At 43.3% G+C, this 18,605-nt stretch overlaps 1 protein-coding gene across 2 annotated transcripts in view; it reads right to left on the bottom strand.

Annotated features, from left to right (window-relative positions):
* GRM7 (glutamate receptor, metabotropic 7) overlaps positions 1 to 18,605 on the bottom strand; it is a 292,383-nt gene that overhangs the window by 86,102 nt on the left and 187,676 nt on the right. For both annotated transcript variants that reach the window (XM_014946806.1, XM_014946805.1), the window contains exons 6-7: positions 10,667 to 10,867; positions 4,467 to 4,606 (exon numbers count right to left, since the gene is read on the bottom strand). In XM_014946806.1, the coding sequence (XP_014802292.1) occupies positions 4,467 to 4,606; positions 10,667 to 10,867 (341 nt within the window). The remainder of the gene's footprint in view (positions 1 to 4,466; positions 4,607 to 10,666; positions 10,868 to 18,605) is intronic.

The following is an 18,605-nucleotide window of genomic DNA, read 5'->3' on the forward strand; positions in this document are numbered from 1 at the left end:
AAAGCTCCAGCAGCACCAAGCATCTCTCTCACCCTTTTTGCTCGGCCAACCAATCACTGGGAACACCCATAATTCAAAGGCAGCCACAATCCAGCCTGTCTCCTGCCCAGCAAATGCTGGAGGGATGCGAGAGGGAGTCTGGGCACTGCAGGGAAACTGTGGAGACAGCTATGGGAAGGAGTCACAGGGAACATGACGAAGAATGCTGCTGTGAGAGGCTATGCAGAAGACAAATCCCTGGAAAAAATAAGATTCAACAATTTCACAGGGATTGTTTGCTTTATTATAGGGCTTCGACAGTCTAGGGATGCTTGCAGAGGTTGAGACGTGAACACATAATAAACCTGGGACCTGCTGAGTTAAGTCTATATAGAGAAAGGGAAGCAATATCACCAAATTTCCCAGGAGAACCTGCAGTTCCTCTAGGAGCGATCCATCTCTCTCTCCTTCAGGCACACCAGTTCCTCCAGGAGAGATGCAGAGAGGTTTCTGGTTTTTTTCAGGCCCTTCAGAGCACTGGAAGTTGCACTCACAGAGGCAGTCGCGCGCAGGAGCTGGTCAGCCAGTCCCTTGCCCTCCTGTGGTGCCACAGGGACTAACAAAGAAAGGCAGGCGTGTCAAGAAGACATCTAGTGTTACTGGATCTGTGGTGTACGCGGGGTAAAACAGGGCACGGAGAGTTAATTATCTTTCCAAAATGCAAAGTGAAACATATGGCATGAAGGCAGAACCCGTGTCTCCTGGCCACTCTGCCTTCACTCTTAACCCACACTCATCCTCACCAGCAATAGGAGGGTACTGCTTGAACAGCACAAGCACGAGCCAGCTAGTTATTGCTAAAATTAAAAAAAAAAATAAATTACCAGTTTGAAAGGCAAAACAACCAAAACCCATCTGGTACTTCACACACCTCCCTTTCCCCATGGTAAGTCTCCTCCTTTTCCCCACTAGCACTTTTTGCTTTTGAAACACATCATTAAAGCCAAAACCAGTCAAAATAGTGCTCTTTGTAATGATGTAACTGCCTCGTAACACATGAGCGTACCCTCAACACCAACACAGCGAAGCACAACCCTGGTTTCAGCTGCCAATATTTCTGTGGCCCACAGATTTATTGTCTGGTTGCATTGGCTGTATCTTTGCTGTTCCACAGGCCGTGGGGGTGGCGATACTGGATTTCAATGGGGACGCAGCCGGCCAAATTTCTGATCTGAAAATCCAGGGCAAAGCATTTCAAACTGCAGGAGGACACAAACTATAAATATTGCACACTAAATCTGCACGCAGGGGGTGTGAAAAGGGGCTGACAGAGCTTGACATAGTCTTCATAAAAGAGCGAGAGGCAGGAGGTGCTCTTCCATGACCTGGGGTGGGAGGTGGGTGGGCATCTTGTAATCACAACTTCCCTGCGGGGAGAACAAAGGACTGCAACAGTTTTTTCATGGAATACTGGCCAAGCCATTTAAAATTAGACATCTGCTCATTTCATCCTTGCGTAGATACCCGTGAAACGCAGCCAAAATTGTTGCTAAAGCCGGCACTGGGCACCAGGCAGAGCTGCACCAGGTTGCCTGACATCAAGTCAACAAGAGAAAATTTAGTGACTCTCCTGTCCTTACGTAAAAACTACATTACGTCCCGAGTTTGCTGCAGTGAAGAGCCATAAAATATCTTCCTCGTTACCAACCAGATTCTGACCTCAGATACAGGAACATAAATCCAGGGTGAGTCAACTGTGTTCAGAAGAGACAACTTCACACCAACTTGCTCAAGGGAGAGGGGAGCCGAGATCTGCCTGCACTGAGCCTTGCTGCCAGACATAAGAAAGCAAAGGTGATACACAGATGAGGAGAAGCTCTCAGGACTGAACGAAACACACAGATGGTTGCAGGCATTTTGTAAAACCAGGTTTGTAAACTGACAACAAAAAGAAAACAAACTGATGTAGCGTATCTAAGACTCGCAAATACGTTGTTAAGATGGCATTCGTCTGTCTCCTGCCTTATGCAATAGAAAGAAAAAGGTCAAAAGAAGTTATTCTCTATTTTTACATGAAAATATATGGTATCAGATCATTATCAGCTATGAAGATTAATCAGCCCTGAGCTCCCCTACTTCCACCTCTCACTCAAAGCACTGTGAGAAAGGGGAGGTGACAGACACCATTGGAGAGGAGACTACAGACCGAAGAGGAGCACTGCTTCCAGGGAAATAAAACGGCAAAGTATTCTTGCTGCTGCTTTGAATGAAGGTGGTGATAAAGAAGAAAAAATACTTACTCACCTATGATGGTCTTTGGCACTTATTTACCTACCGCCTTTGAGATCTGGAGTGTCCTTACCATGAGGGACTGTATAATGGGGCAGAACCACCTTTCTCTTTTGTAGCTGAGGAAATTCAGACACAGGGAACTAAACCGGGCTGCCCAAGATGACACGTCTCTCGGAAAACAAAGTATCACTTCAGCATTTTCTAAATTAAAAGTAGCGCTCTCACCAAACATCCTTTCTTTTGTTTCCCCTCTCGTGTTGGTATTAAAGAAATAAGAATTTGGGAAATATGCACTGAAGTGTTATCTCCACAATAATTACTGAAAACAAATTGTAGCCTTTGGCAGTTTTTCCTGGGATGGATTTAATAGTAGCTATTATTTTGATTAGAGAAGTCAAGGATACTGTAAAATAACCAAACTCCACAATTTTCTTTATTATTGTAAAAAAATACAGACAGGAACTATCACAGCAATGCTAATCCTGTGAGAGAAACCAGGACCCATAAGTGAGTAGAAGGGAAGTTAATGAGCAAATCTCAGCTCCTGATATAACCCTGTAGCCATGAGGATACGGGGGTGAGGAAAGTGTGCTTTTTATGGAAACATTTAACACAACAACAGGAATAGAAATCAAGCTCCATTAATTTAGCTTTAAATTTTAATGAATCAGGATGTGTAGCTTATATAAAGAAGGATTTACTTAATAAAATATTAATATTTTTGCTAAAAGAGCTGTAAATGGCAAGTTAATATAGTTTTCCTTAAATAGAATATCAAAAGTTGAAAAAAACCACTGTAAGAGCATAAAGCAAATAAAAATGAGCCCCAAAAATTCAAGAGCAGCAAAATATTGTGATCAGTCTCAATGACTGGACCACTGGTAATCCACATTAATTATTTCATTTAACAAAAGAGGTGAAAACATTAAAAAAAAAAGAAAGGGAAAGCATCCTGCATTGGGTTACACTCTCAATGATGGTGCTTTTGGATGATGGATGATCCCTCAGTAGCCCATGGCTTGCAGCCCGGCTGCAGAGGTGGAACAGTGGCCTAGGTCTCCCTGCAGTTACGGGGTCTCATCCCCAAGTGCAGAGACACAAGGACAAGCCACGGCTGATCTCACCACACGCTGAGTGCCAGGCATGTCCTGGCCACCTCTGGAGTGTGTGTCAAGGCTGGACCACGCTCCCACAGCTGTCCCCTTCACCCTGCACACTATTTTCAAAGAAAATGTGGCAGCAAAGGAGCTGTACCACGCCAAGGATGGAGCCATACCACACCAAGGATAAACAACATGAGGACAAGGAGGTGGTATAACCTCAGCTGAGAACTTTGACCAAGAGAAGAAAACCCTTTTGTAGCAACTGGCATTTCACTTCAGGAGTCCCTTGCTTTTATTCAGGCTCTGCTGCTGAAGAGCAGTCAAACTGAACTGAAAACACTGTGCTTTAATAATGATCTAAAAGGACTCAAATAACTGCAAGGTTAAACCAGCCCTATTTCTCTATGTATTTGAGGCTCAAGCAACTTGCACAAAGTCAAGCAGGAAGCCTGAACCCGCATCTCCAGAGAGATATCATGGACCATCCTCATACAGATGAAGCCGACATAAGAGTCTCCAGCTTTCTCAGCCACCCGTCATGGTTTTTTTCATCTAGGAAACATCAAAGTATCTTGGGGATCTTTGATCACCTGCTCTTACGTGCTTGTTTTTCTTTAGGCGTCATTGCAAAGAGGCCATCTCATTCATATGGATATCTTTGCTACGTGCTTAAAAGTAATAACGAAAAAGTGAGTCACTCAAAAAACATTTAGTTTCTGCTTTCCTAAAACTAGAAAACCTAAAGAGTATAACTAGAAAACTGAAGAACATCTGCAAATGAATGCGCATTGGTTTCAAACCACAACACATTACTGCTTCATTTTCCAAGTTGGCAACAAGGGACTTCAGCCACACAAAAGTAATAAAATTTGCATGATCACCTAATGCCTCTATTAGTCTGAGGAGCTTTGGTACTCAGGGTACAGAGAGAAGGTTGCAGGACAGAGTAGGAGAAGGTAACATGCAAAAAAAAAAAAAAGCGTTATGTAGCCGCAAGAAATAGTAAAGACCCCTATTAATTTTTGCAGGGTGAAAAAAAAATTAGAAAAAAAAAAACATGACAAAAAAGTGCAGAGAATAAAACAGACTCACGTTGAGCTGGAGGTCATCCGTCCACTGGCCGATGAGACGGTAGCCAGGTGTGCTGGTGTTGGTGGTGTGGTACTGGAAGATGTCGTAGCGTCCCGGCGCGTCACCATTTTTGTTGAACATCACTGGAGTGCCAGCACTGCCTGGGGGAAGAAAACAAGACAAAATCCAACCCAACAACAGCCAAATCACTGTAAAAGTATCTATTTTATTTAGTGACGGTTGAGAGCTTTTGGACTGGCAACACATTTCAGGCAAAGGTCATCTGTCACCGCAGCTGTATAAAACAGATACTTTGGGACGCAGTGGTATAATCCCAGTCCTCTCCCAGTGATTAATTATCACTGCCCAAACCCACTGACTACACACACTGACTTGCACAAAGCAAGAAATATCAGAAGGCTTTTCTTCTGCCCTCCAGCCTCCCTCCCATCTCTCTTTCCTCAGGGAGTTCTTTAGTGAAAATCACTCCTGTGAATGGAGCCTCTAAATGATTTTTTTTTTCCCCCCAGAAAGTGTTCCATCTGCTTCTGAGAGATACTGCTGTCAGAAGTCAGCCCAGGTCTACTGAATCTTGACTAGCATCCAGAAATAGCTTCCTCCTCCACAATATGTTCTTATTCCCGTAATCAGCATGCTGTTGGGATGGAAAAGAACAGACTAAGCTATAGGAAGACTTTCCTTGTGTACTCCTTTATTTAGATTCTGACACAGACACAGGCTGAAAAGTATCTTGGTCAGGAACAGTTCAGGATCAGGACCCTGAATTGACTGTATTTGCCATATACTAAGGTGACTGGCGTGGGTAAAGAGGCGAGGGCAGACAACAAGGCAGGGGCACCCCCACAGCCCCTCCTTTGTGCCTGGTGCTGGGCAAAGCCAGTGGGCATCCTGGAGCCATCCCCATGGCTGAGCGATGGACAGACGATTCTGGATCCTCAGGCAAGTTCTCACCAGAACATCTGCATTTTAACTACCAAGGCATGAGCTGTGAACCCCTTCTTAGATAAGAATTCAAAGCAGCCTTGCATTTCCTCAGATCTCTAGGCAAAACCTTCAAGGGTGACATTTCTTTCAAGACATATTAAAATAGGTTTCAGTAGGGTAGAGTAATATTGTGTCAAGATTGAAGATTATGACAATACTCCAGCATATCTATATTCAAAGCTTCCTCCTCCTGCGTAACTTTTTTTTTCCCTAAAGCAATGAAAAATCTCTCCTGTTGTAGCATTGAACTTTAAGATTATGGTTTTCTTCATGATTCCCATTCTTCATTGAATTCCAGTGAGTGAAAAAAAGGTTTGAAGGAGTGAATTAGCATAGTCTCCATTCGAGCCCTGGTAAATTGTTTCCTGTCTATCCTACAATCCTCAGAGATCAGATACAGATTCAGTTCAAAGACTGGTGCAGAAAATCTTCCACTGAAATCTCCCCTCACTGATTCCTTATGAGCACAAGGCAGATATTTAATTGTCATTACAGATTAATGTAGCCAGAATACATTTACAGTGAAAACACTTAAAGTGAATAAGAAGAAATGGCTGTAATTCCTAGGCTCCTTTGGAAAGTCAGCACAAATGGTAAATGGGATTTAGCTAATCAAGACTCTTAAAGGCTGTATATTATTAGTTAAACTTGGTTTTGTCAGAGCAGACAAAAAAAGTACAATTCAAAGGGTAGGAGCTCAACTGAGGCTCCCAAAATGCAACATGGGCATTTGTGGATTCCCTGTATCTTGACAAAATCCCAGCATGGATGCAATGAAGTACCCATGTCTGCAGGTCAGGAGACAGATGGGGAGTGGATGGCATCATCACAGCCATGCCAACGTCAACAGAGGGTCAACAAACTCTGCTGCCTCAAAGTCTTCTGTAGGCTGAGGGGGTTAGACAAGAGCAAGTCCATGACCACCTACATGGGCGCTGCCTGAAACCTTCCTGGCTAAGCCCTGGCCACCCCACCATGGTGCACGGGGTAAAGCCAAGTCTCTCCATCCCTGGCTGGGCACCAAGAGCAGGTTGCCCACCTGCCTGCAGAGAGAGGTAGCACGACCCAGGGCACTGGGGCAGCAGTGGACAACAGGGTTGACAAGCAGAAGGCCAACATGAAGGACAGATGTTGATATGGACCCAAGAGGTCCTAAAGCAAGAACGTGTCAGGAACTGTCACTCCAAAATGCACCGTTTCTGTGTTTTGCAGGAGCAAGAACACTTTTTGCAGGTTACTGCTAATCGTTGCTTTGCGTAGCTGCACGCAGACAGCGTTTAAACACCAACATTAAAATATAATCTGTAAATTCAGTGGATGCAGCTGGATGCTACAGGGCTACAGACTCCACAGCGACACAGCACGATACAGCACTTGCTGGGTCACCTCCAGAGGCCCACAAAGGCACAGTCCCTTGGGACACCAACCTCCTGCATGGATATGGATACTCAATAGTCAGGAGTAAACACACCCATTGCTGTTTTCTGGTACATCACCATTTATGCATTAAAACTATACAGAAAAAAATGCTATGAGAAGTCAGGGATTTGTAGGAAAGACAACTATCTATCAAAAGGCAAAGAACTGATAACCTTGGGTCATAAGTCAAGCAGAGGCATCACCTTTCCTGACTTTGAAGTTGGAATAACTGGACTCCTGGCCAAGGATCTGCTTAGTAAGTGGGAGCCTTCTCTGACCTTTGTGAGGGCTCTGGTGCATGCCTTGGTGCTCTTTTTGTACCATCGGTCTGTAGGGACCCGTCAGCCCTGTTTCAAATGGCTACAGCATTTCAGTCTCTGCTTGCAATTCGAGTTCCTTTGTGCACTTATGAAAATAAGAAAAAGTAACGTATGAAAACATTATTACAGAGAAGAAACTGTTTTTGCAAAAACAATCTCATTTGTTATTTGACTTCTTGATCTTCTAATTATTAAATCATATGGTCGTTTAGTTGGGTTTTCTGATGATTTCAGTCTTATTTTTCTTCTATGAAGGTTTACAAGAATTTTTCTCAGTCCCAGCAAGCACTTCAGAAACTGAGTATCAGCCTCTAGACTGCAGCTTCTTGCTCATTCAGAGGCTACGACAATTCAATTCATCTTCAGTTCCCAACAAATAAGCTGCCTTCTCCCTGCACAGACACAGGGAGCACGTGGCCCCCTTTCACCTGCAAGATGCTTTCAAAAAAGGACATGATCTGACTGAATTTGTAGGATTTCAATCTCTTAATCACCACAAGATGAGAAATGAATTTATAAGAGAAGGACAGGGTGTCAGACTGGTGTAACTATTTAAGGTGTTTCTTTGTTATTCAGTTCACATTTACTGCAGTGTGAGCACCTGGAGGGCTTATACGAACAGAATCTTTAGCTTTTTCACTGGCAAAAATACAACCACTCCGCACTTTGAGATTTTTCAGCATCTCACTGCATGAGCACTTGATGTTTTAAGTTTTCCATGTTTTGGGCCTCTTTGTTCTCAAGGTGGTGTGACGGTATCAAAATTCATACTGAGCTCCCACTACAAATCCAGTCTCTCTTCATTAAAGCGTCGCTTGAGCTCTTTCTGCATGAATGTCACTGCCTTTGCAAGGAAGAAAAGGCTCCAAAAGCAGGTACAGACAGGATGATTTCAGCTGCACGGTGACAAGGAGATCTGTTACACACAAAGGGGATCTCAAGCTTGTGGGCTCGGGATGCTTGAAAGCAGGCTGCATTTTTCCTCTCAGGCACACAGCTTGGACAAAGCACTCCCACTGCGCTGCTTTCTGCTCTTACAACAGAGGTAGAAGACTGGGAGACCAGGATTTTAAGCATAGACTGAATATTGCATTCTAAGCCCTGATCTTCACAAGACGGAGATGCACGGCTACACCCGTGACTCAGGGAAGGGCAGCTTGAGAACAAAGCTAAAACCAAGACACCAGACAAGCCCAGCAGCTCGTTCCTCTGTCCCTGCCCTCCACAATACGGTGGGTGAGGACCATGTGGGCACCAGCACCCATGTCCCATGAGCTCCCAGGTTTTATCACCAGGAGCACGCCCTCCAAGACCAGCCAAAGCCTCCTTCATTTCTTCTTCCACTCCCTTATCCCTCTGCGTTTTCCAGGCTGGCCTCATCTGTTTGGGTAGTTATATGAGGGTTGTTTATCCTGCACCACTGGGAGGACTCAACCAATCCACAACAATTTGAGAAACTGGCTCCAGAGCATCTTTCCATAGCCTGAGGAACGAACCCCAGGAGGGGTTGCAGCTGAACATGGAGCCTGGGCACACAAACACATGTGCAGTTATGCACTACAACATGACAAGAAAAAGCTAAACTCTGCCCCTGGACAATGAACCTTAAAAGGAATTGGTTCTTTTCTCAAGGAAAATGCCTACAGCCAGATAGTCAAGAGAAATTAAAAAGGTTTAAAGCTCTCTCAGTTTTGCCACCATTCTCCTTCCCATGTTAAAAAGCAAACCAGTGTTTCAGTCCCTGTGCTGGACATGAGCTCCATGTGTACAAGCAAAGAAAAACACCATATGGCCATGTAAATCTATCACAAATGGAGGAAAAAAAGACATCTTTTAAAAGCCTCACCCAGGAAACACAAATAAGGAACCCAAAGTTGGTACAAACCAATTCTTGGAGCTGGACAGTAGACAACGTTAGCTGGACACCCAACTTCTCATAAATTATTTCTCAGCTCTATTAAGATGATTAGATGACCATTCAGTAACTTTATATGTTAAGAACTGTCTAAAGATGACCACTTTAGAGCTGCTTTTCGGTACCAAAATGGCCCAAGTGCAATGCACTGCATGAATGCTGTACTACTTCTATAGGAGCTTTGTCCTTTGCAATTAACCTTCCAGAATGGGGAAAGCAGAACTCTCCAGACCTCCTCAGATCATTCATCTCAAAATTTGCTCCTGGATGCAGTTAACAGCACTTACTTCAAGGAAAGAAATTAAAGTCTCCTCATATTCACCTTGCTGTTTATAAAATGATTTATTCGGGAAGGAAAAATATCCTTGGCGCAAATGACCAAGCTTGACAATGAAATACCATCTGTGTTCCTACCTTTAAATCTCTTGGGCCCTATTGGCTATGTGTGGGTTTTGTTAAGTTTTATTAATCAAGTGTTTATTAGTAGATCACAGCAAGGAACACCTCCCCACTTTGTCCAACGAGGACGTGAAGCTTGTGCAAACTCCTCTTCCCAGGCAGCGGCAGCCCTGGCTGTGTTTTCTCAGTAATTCCCTAAATCTGTTCAAAATATGGATTTGGAGGTCTAACTTTTTGGCTCCTGGTTGAATCTCAGGTCTCTCTCTCGTACAGAGCTAGGGCAGAGCAGTAAGATCTCCTGGTAAGCACATTAGCAGGGTTTATGAAGGGGAAATAACATCAGGCTGCTGTGATGTTAGCTGCTGTAAGCGATACGCTCTGGCGCCTCTGGGCTGGTTGCAGGTGAATGTTTGTTAATGAAACTAATAAAATTACAGTAAAACATACGGGGCGAGGAAATTTTGCTGATATTCACACACTGCAATGAACAGAAAAATACACGAAGGCCTGCTGTACTGTGGGAAACAGAGGGTTGGTATTGCAACCGTCACCGCCACACCTGGGAAGCACAGATGGGTAAAAGGCAACCACAGAGAGAGAAAATTTTCCCATCCACGTTCTCAGGATGTTTTGTCTCCTCTGAAGTCTTACTAGAGGAATGAAGGTTGGAGTAGCTACTCTAAATCACATAGTTCTGGCTCTTCAAGTGGACCCAGCCCTTTAGCTGTCCTCTCCCTTCTCCTCATGCAGCTAAACTGGGTTCCGGGTACCAGAATCCCATCCAGTCAGTGTTTGCCAAGCAAAGGAAACAACATAAATAAGTAGGAGATATGATGTGTTATGCTAACACATTTCTGGGGCTTCAACAGGCATAGTCAGAGTCCAGCTAAGGCTTTTACCCAGCTATTTCTCCCACAGGAAATCAGTGTTTTGGAAGGTATCCTAAAATAGCAGCAGTGATTTCTGCCTCTGGACAGTAGCAGCCTATTTGCCTTGGTTAAAACATGATGTTTTCAAATAGATGCTAAATAAACATGGTCTTGTGCCACAAACTCAAGCGAAACCATTAAAAAAAAAAAAAGTCCTGATCTGCATTGGATGAAAAAAAATATATAAAGTGAAATGAAGTGGAAGAGTCCCAGGGGTGAATGCAGCCAGCTCACCGTTGAAGTTGACGCTGCGAATGTACTTGAGCAGCTTTTTGCCCCCCGCGTGCTCCATCTCGGGGCAGACGCCGGGGTAGTCGGCGCAGAGGTCCTTGTTCATGTGGTGGAGCGCGTGGGCCATGGCGTAGACGGCATCGATCACGAACTGCACCTTCCCCTCCTGCTCGTAGTGAGAGTCTTTGCCAATTCGCTCCTGTCCTGCACGTTAAAAACACACACACACACACACACACAGACAGAGGGACAGTAAGGAACAGTATTTTCCCCGACATCAAATTCAGATTAATCCTCTTGGAGCACATTTAGAGAGCTGCATGTTTTAGTCAATGCAATAAAACATTTTGAGTTACGGTTTTGTTAATTACAACAAATCTTCTTTCTTGATAGTGCAACCATCAACACTTCTTCTTGCAAGTTATTCTACCATAACACAGAGAAACAAATCCTACCCCATCACAAACTTGAAGCTCTAACCTACAGGGACCACCTCAGAGAGAGACACCACCAGACTCCGTATGCTCCCAAAGTGCGTCTTTGAAAGAAGAAAGCGTTTAAAATAAAGCACAGCTGGTATTTTAAAGTCTGATGGTTTGTTCTGTTGCAAATCCCAGTCTCTAATTGAAAGACAGAGCCAGACTGAGGGAAGAAAGAATCCCTTCAGATGCCAGCGAAGGGGAGCTCCAGAGAAGGGAGTGAACGTGCCTGCTGTTAAGGCCACCTCGGGAAGCTCAGAGTGTTTGCAACCCCCCTGCTTTTCCCCAACCTGCAGAGACCAAAATGTCCTTCAGAATCCACTGATTGCCTTTAAAATTTTTCAGCAGGCGAGAACTTAAGGAATCTGAACACTTAATGTCATCCCAAGGGCACCAGGGGGAAAGCAGTGCTTTGAGACCATCCCTTGATGGCCACAGCGTGTCAGGAACCACAGCCCTCTGCTCAGAGACCCCCTCGTGCAATGGGCCAAGGAACAAACATCTGAGAGGAGGGAGGCACTTTGCAGATGGAAAATCGGAACACAGAAATTCAAGCTCAGAGAGCCAAAAGAACTCAACAGCAGCAACAAAGAAGGTGAACCTGAGTATTTTGTGTAGTAGGCTGGTGTCTTAACCACCCGCTCACTCTTGAGAGTATGTAACCTGGTGACGTGACGGTAAACCCAGGCAACACGGATTAAGCAGGAAACCAAACAGTATTTTCAGAGCTTAAAGCAAAGCATAACAGGTTAAGAATCAGGAATCTTTGATTATTATCTTTTCCTGAAGTTATCCGCTAACTTCTTGTTTCACTGTGGCCAAGTAACACCTGCAGGATTCAATCTGTCCGACTGCAAAATGTGTGATTATACTTACCTATCCCACCAGGGCTTCGGGAAACCTAATTACTGCTTGAGAAGTGTTCTGAGCTGCATCGATGAAAGCAGCAGAAGTGCAATCTATTATTTTCCAAGGGTGGCAACACCACATCCCTCCTGTTCCACCTGCAGCATCACACTTCTCTCTAACCTCACATCGGTCTTGATCACCTTCCTGCAGCATCTGCAGGTCTGGGCACTGCCAGGAGCTCCAAGAAACCAGCCCTTGGAGCCATCTCTTGCAAATATTTTAGAGACCTTCAATCAAAGTAAATGCTCAGTTGGAGGACACAAGTGAGAAAAATTCCTTTGTTAACATCCTTAATTAGATATAGGGATGAGTGAATTTAAATTAGCTGGTTGATACCAATAAGGAAAGGAAATCAAGTTGTTAATGACTGTGAGAACTAATGATTTTTAGCAGAGGCCAGAAGCCCATTTTCCTGTTGCTGCTCAGTTAAAGCATCTGTGTCTCTCCCTCCTGCACTAACGAATGGCAGCTTCGCCCGCACCAGCCCCTGCTGCCCAGGGCCAGCCCCAGCCTCCTCCCTCCAGAAAAATCCATCCCCAGGGAGCAGCCAAGGTCTTCTCCAACTGACTTCCCCTGGGACACTGTCTATCATCCATTAGCCAGCCTATGAGCAAAGTATTTCAAGGGGTTTTTTGGCTTGTAAAAGAAAGGTGCAGCAGAGCTGCAGTCCCCCCCTTCAAGTCACACTCGGCAAAGAGACCCAGGCAGTTTGCTATAAATTTGCTATAAATTCTGGTCAGACGTCTCACCCCTTTTCATCTAGAAAGTTTACACAGTTATGATGCTGGCAGCTCTTTCTATAAATACATATATATCATGCTAGCTCTCTCAATACACGTATATATTACATACAGATATTTAAATATACATTTAATAATTAAATTATAATTATTATATGTATTATAATTAATATATTTATATAAATATATGACTTGTTGATAAATATAAACAGAATCATACACACTATTGTGTATGTCAACAGAGTACATATACACACACTATATACAGTCCAACTATATGACTCCCAGTTCAACAGTGAGGGGGTAGTTAACACCCAATGACTTCAATAAACTTGTTACAATTCAACAAGGTCTAGGAAAAATCCTGTTTTCTACGATTTCTGCACTATAGCAGAAGAACTGACCTCCAAATACCCCTTAGCCTCAAATAATCCTTTTTCTTCTTTGAGCGGAGAGGTGGTGGACCAGAATTATGAATAAGCACAGTGAGATCACCACCTTCTGACAGAAATCCTCCACAAGCACAAAGAACATCTAAATATGTCCACAGGTGATTTGCAAAGATATAATCCCTGTATATCAGCACATTTCATTATCTATGCTTTTCCCTCTTTTTGTGTTTCTCTCCCTAAATACCAAACTGCACCCATTGGCATCTGATCCACTCAAGCTATGAATTAGGCTTGAGATACCCTATACAAAAGCCCCTCAATTTTAAATCTCAACCACCCTGGAAAAACTGAAATCCTGCAAGTACTTCAGGAGTGTGAGCGAGCTCCCAACCTGCAAAGATCCACGTCCTGTCCTTTTCATTATTTCACTCCCCTCTCATTGATTACAGCCCTTATTACATTTCCAGGCCCTGACAAGGAAAATGCTTTTAAGTGGTTTCAGCTCAGCTACATAACCAAATTAGCAATGCAAGAAAATGCGTGCCAAGGGAAGTGAATCTGGGATTGAAATGCTGCGCACAAACAATACTGATTAGGCATATTAAGTTCCAGAAGCACAGTTGGCCAAATGCACAGCAGAAAGAAAACCATTAGCAATGAAGATATCTGTGAAAGGAACCTGAGAAAATCCACTTAAAAAAAACCAAGAGCAATGTCAATGGTGTCCAACCATGAAAATAATAAAGATTTGAAAAACTGAATAGAATTTCCAGTGACAAGAACACTCTCCTCTACTGAAAACAGCCATTTCGTTGAGTATTAAACCTCGAAAATTTGTGCGAAGTCCGGGTATGGAGTCAAATGTAACTGCCCACCCAGAAAACATGCATAAATTTATACCATTAGAACAAGTGTGTGCTATCCTTCATGCAAGCATAGCTCGAGTTATCTTTTAAAGAGACTATTGCAATTAGAATTTTAGCCCAAATCTGACCTAGCAAAGACACCTGCAAAGCAACTGCCACACTTTACATTTCTCAAAAAGTCTTCAGACTTCAACAATAAAAGGAAAATTAAAAATATCCAAATTAACGGGCCTGACTGAACAGTGTTCCCTCTCATTTACATCAAACTACCATCACAGTAACCCACTGAGCAGCAAATCAGGCCCAAGTCCAGTTTCAGACAAGGGCAAACCTAAGCGATGGGCACAATTTTACTTTCAGCTTCAACATGAGTCTGGCAAACATTCCCCCTCTGAAATTCAGCTGAAGAAGCCAACCAGGAAGTTTTACCACACGCTTGAGGAAAAGCTCCTTTATATACAGGTGTATAGAAATCCAGTGATTAATTATTCCTGGAAGAGAAGTCATTAACTCCTTGCAGACAAAAGCAGCAATGCGGGTGCTGTGTGTGCCCCCTGACAGGGGGGCAGCCCTGGACCCCCAGCCCAGCCACACCAGGACATCGTGGGGCCCTCAGGGGAGCAAAGTGTGGTACAAGAGAAAGAACCGACGTTCTTCTCAGGTGTTGGGTGCAGCAAGAAACCAAGACACCAAAAAGGACAGAAGGTAAAAATAAACACCATTTGCACCACGATGTGCAAATCTTCTGTTCTCACGCATTCCTACTCTTTAAAGGTTGCTTATTTTCTTTTTCTTTTTTTTTTTTTTTTACTTTGGTGATCTTCAGGAGCACCACAAAAAAATATTCAGACAAGGGCAAACCTAAGCGATGGGCACAATTTTACTTTCAGCTTCAACATGAGTCTGGCAAACATTCCCCCTCTGAAATTCAGCTGAAGAAGCCAACCAGGAAGTTTTACCACACGCTTGAGGAAAAGCTCCTTTATATACAGGTGTATAGAAATCCAGTGATTAATTATTCCTGGAAGAGAAGTCATTAACTCCTTGCAGACAAAAGCAGCAATGCGGGTGCTGTGTGTGCCCCCTGACAGGGGGGCAGCCCTGGACCCCCAGCCCAGCCACACCAGGACATCGTGGGGCCCTCAGGGGAGCAAAGTGTGGTACAAGAGAAAGAACCGACGTTCTTCTCAGGTGTTGGGTGCAGCAAGAAACCAAGACACCAAAAAGGACAGAAGGTAAAAATAAACACCATTTGCACCACGATGTGCAAATCTTCTGTTCTCACGCATTCCTACTCTTTAAAGGTTGCTTATTTTCTTTTTTTTTTTTTTTTTTTTTTACCTTGGTGATCTTCAGGAGCCACACAATAACATTATTCTCTTCAGCACCGAAGTAGCTGACGCCCGAGACACACACGCACGAAGTGATTTCAAGAGAATGCACTTTTGTAGCACGGATTTGAAATGGAGTACCTTGGGATGTCAGGGGAAGGATGAAACACAAAAGCAATTTATTGACATGAGCATTTTTTGCTTCCAAAAGATCTATTTGAAGGTGATGACAAATAATTTAACCTCACTTCCTACTAGAGTCTCAAGTGCTCATCATCATGATTCCTAAGAGACTGAGCAGCCGGGTCTCTTGCTTCAGGCAAATCTTCACAAGAGAAAAATACTGCAATGAAGAGAAGAAAAAATGGCCCAAACCCAGAGTATTGAAAATACAGAGGGAAAGAAGTCCTCTTGTGCAGTCTCCTTCAGATGACATCAAAATGAAATGCAAGTTTAAGGACTCCTGCTTAACACCTCCGTGTATGGACGCGGAGCTCGACAGCATCGTTTTTCACATTATGTTTTCTCAGCCTCTCTCCTTCAGTTCATTTTTCTGGACTTGGCGTTGATCGTCACATAATGGAGGAGATACGTTGTGATGTATAAATAGTGTGGCAAGGACAATTTTTTGGCACATAATTCAGACAGACATCAAAATCCCACTTCATCGGTGCTCACATTAGATGAATTCAGACATCGATTCAGGTTCTGAAGGATTAAACACATTTTCAAAAGGAACTTACATAATAGCGCTGCTGAGAACCCGGTGATAGTCATCATTAACAAGAGATTTAATTTAAAGATTGCAGAACGCTCACAGTATCAAACAAGGAGCTATTATTTCTAGAAGTTAGAACTCAGCAGCTGGTTAAGTGCCGACAGAAAAAAATATATGTACTCTTCATCCATCTCCAGCGTATTGAGCATCATTAGAAACCTGAAACCTGATGGCAGAGAGACACCCAGGGTGGAACCACGACAGCCACCGGTCCCTGGTGGGGTGAGAGCCCAGAGATGTTATTCCATGATGACACCGATGCTCCCCAGCCACACGCCGTGCGGAGAGCTCAGCCCGGGAGCTGAACGGCCACCCTCCCAGAGCTCCAGAAACATCCACAACAGCTCAAACCCAAACGGATCCGTCTTTAGGAGACCACACACGCATCTCTGGGGCAGCCAAAATAGGATGAACTCATGGCATAGACACTGCTGCACACACAGGAGGTGTCAAGTCTGAAAGCTTCTCCAACTAAGCTCTTTATTCGAAAGTAGCTGAGTACTAGAGATTGAGGAAAAACTAACAATATGCTAGAGTAAATATTGTAATTTAAACAAGCAGAGTACGACAATCAGGCCTCTTTGCAATATAATCCATGTATTGTCATTTTACAAAGAAATACAAGATCCAATAATACCGCTGTGCAGTTACAGGGGTGTATCCAGCCCGTCCTAATTCTGAAGATCTCATTATAGACAAAAGCCTTTATCTCAAGACCATCAATCCAATCCCCATGGATTTGCTTGGGGAAAGCAGATGAACTTTCAAGTTCCTACTGCTCACCACACACGAACATCCTTCTATGCTGGGATAAGATTTCAGCCTGAGCATCAGCTCCTCCTCGGGAGCCAGCAGCGTCAGGGCAGCAGCTCAGCCCAGGAGGGGAAATCACCCACTTCCCTAATGCTGGAATGTGCCATTTCTGCTTTATTTCTAACAATTAAAAATCCTCTCCCTGATCTCCTCTGCATCCACCAGGACCAGTACAGCTCTACAGCCTCCTGCCACTCTGACGGAGAGAGAGAACATCATAATGCCCAACAAATTCAGAAATCAGACCACGTGTCCTATGCCAACAGCAAGCAAGGAAAACGTTTTTAACTAGAAACGCTTTTTTTCTTAAGTTGGTGTAGACTTGACCCACAGGAGACATCTGCAACAGTAGATATACAGAGATAGATGGAGATACAGCTGAACTGACTCTAGTGACACCACCAAAACCAACAGAAAGCAGATGTAGTCAGCTTTAATGATGCCTAATCAGCTAACGCTCTTTAAGTAAACTTTGGAAACCAGGCTCTCACAATGCCTTACAATGTATTCCTCATTTAGGACAAAAAGAAAATAATTAAATATTCCAGTACTGTAACTGGTCTTCACTCATAAATATTTAAGTCAAAAGCAGCAGAAAGTCCTTCTGAAAATCTGTTACCCTAATACCAGAAATAACAATATTAAATAATAATAATTGAGCAGTTTACAGACAGCCTTGATGCAGTGAGTTTTATGAAGCTCCATCCACTTCCATCTGTCAGAAACTGATTTTTTTTTCTCAATTACACTGATTCAACCAACCGCACTGTTTCTGTTCTCAGGTGTGTACGTGTACCTAAGAGAATAGATTTTTACATTAGAAAACTGACCTAATTTTCTTACCATAGAGGTTTTCCGTGCATTCAACATTCCTGTTAAAACATATGCAATAGGTCTCATTCCTATTCCAACACTGAAGTACTAGAGTCATAAAAGCACCAGCACTGGGCTGGCTGACACTGGTGTAAATCACTGACACTTCACAGCTTTATATTGTGAACGTGCAAATGAAGAAAGCTTCCTGTAGCAATAATTGCCAGGAAAGCCAGTGATCACGCAAATGTATAGAAGCAGCACTTTTTAAAGATTAAAAGGCCTAAATTGGAGTTACCTTCATATTTGAGCACTTGGGTAAAAATGCAATTTGCAAACAGAGGACTATGTATGTAAATAGCAAGCTGACAGGGATTTGAATCATGGGGCTTTGTTGGCAAATCACCTTGGCAATCTAGAAATATAAATGATTCTAAGAAATGCATTTCTGAAAGATAATAGAGTTTAGAAACCCATAAAACTGCTTTACCTTAAGAATAAACTCTTTAAGATTGGTTTAATGTTGGTTGAACCAGCCATTGCAGGGCTCTTTTAGGAATTTCAGGTATATATATTTTGAAGTACTACCATGCTAAATGAGATTAACTTTTCGAAATGAAAGCATGGAGGTCATTAAGCTATAATGCATATTTGAACAATTTGATATTATATGAAAAATATTTTGTTTAGAAAGAGTGGCACACAGCCAGTTGACTTGCAAGCCAGTGCGTAATGTGCTTCGTTTGCTCTTAGACTTGTGCACATCACGTTTTTCTAAAAAAAAGTTGACTTTCTTATGAGTGTTAGCACTGCTGTGTTTA

The sequence above is a fragment of the Calidris pugnax genome, unplaced genomic scaffold (assembly GCF_001431845.1).
Source record: "Calidris pugnax isolate Ruff unplaced genomic scaffold, ASM143184v1 scaffold81, whole genome shotgun sequence".
NCBI lineage: Eukaryota > Metazoa > Chordata > Aves > Charadriiformes > Scolopacidae > Calidris > Calidris pugnax.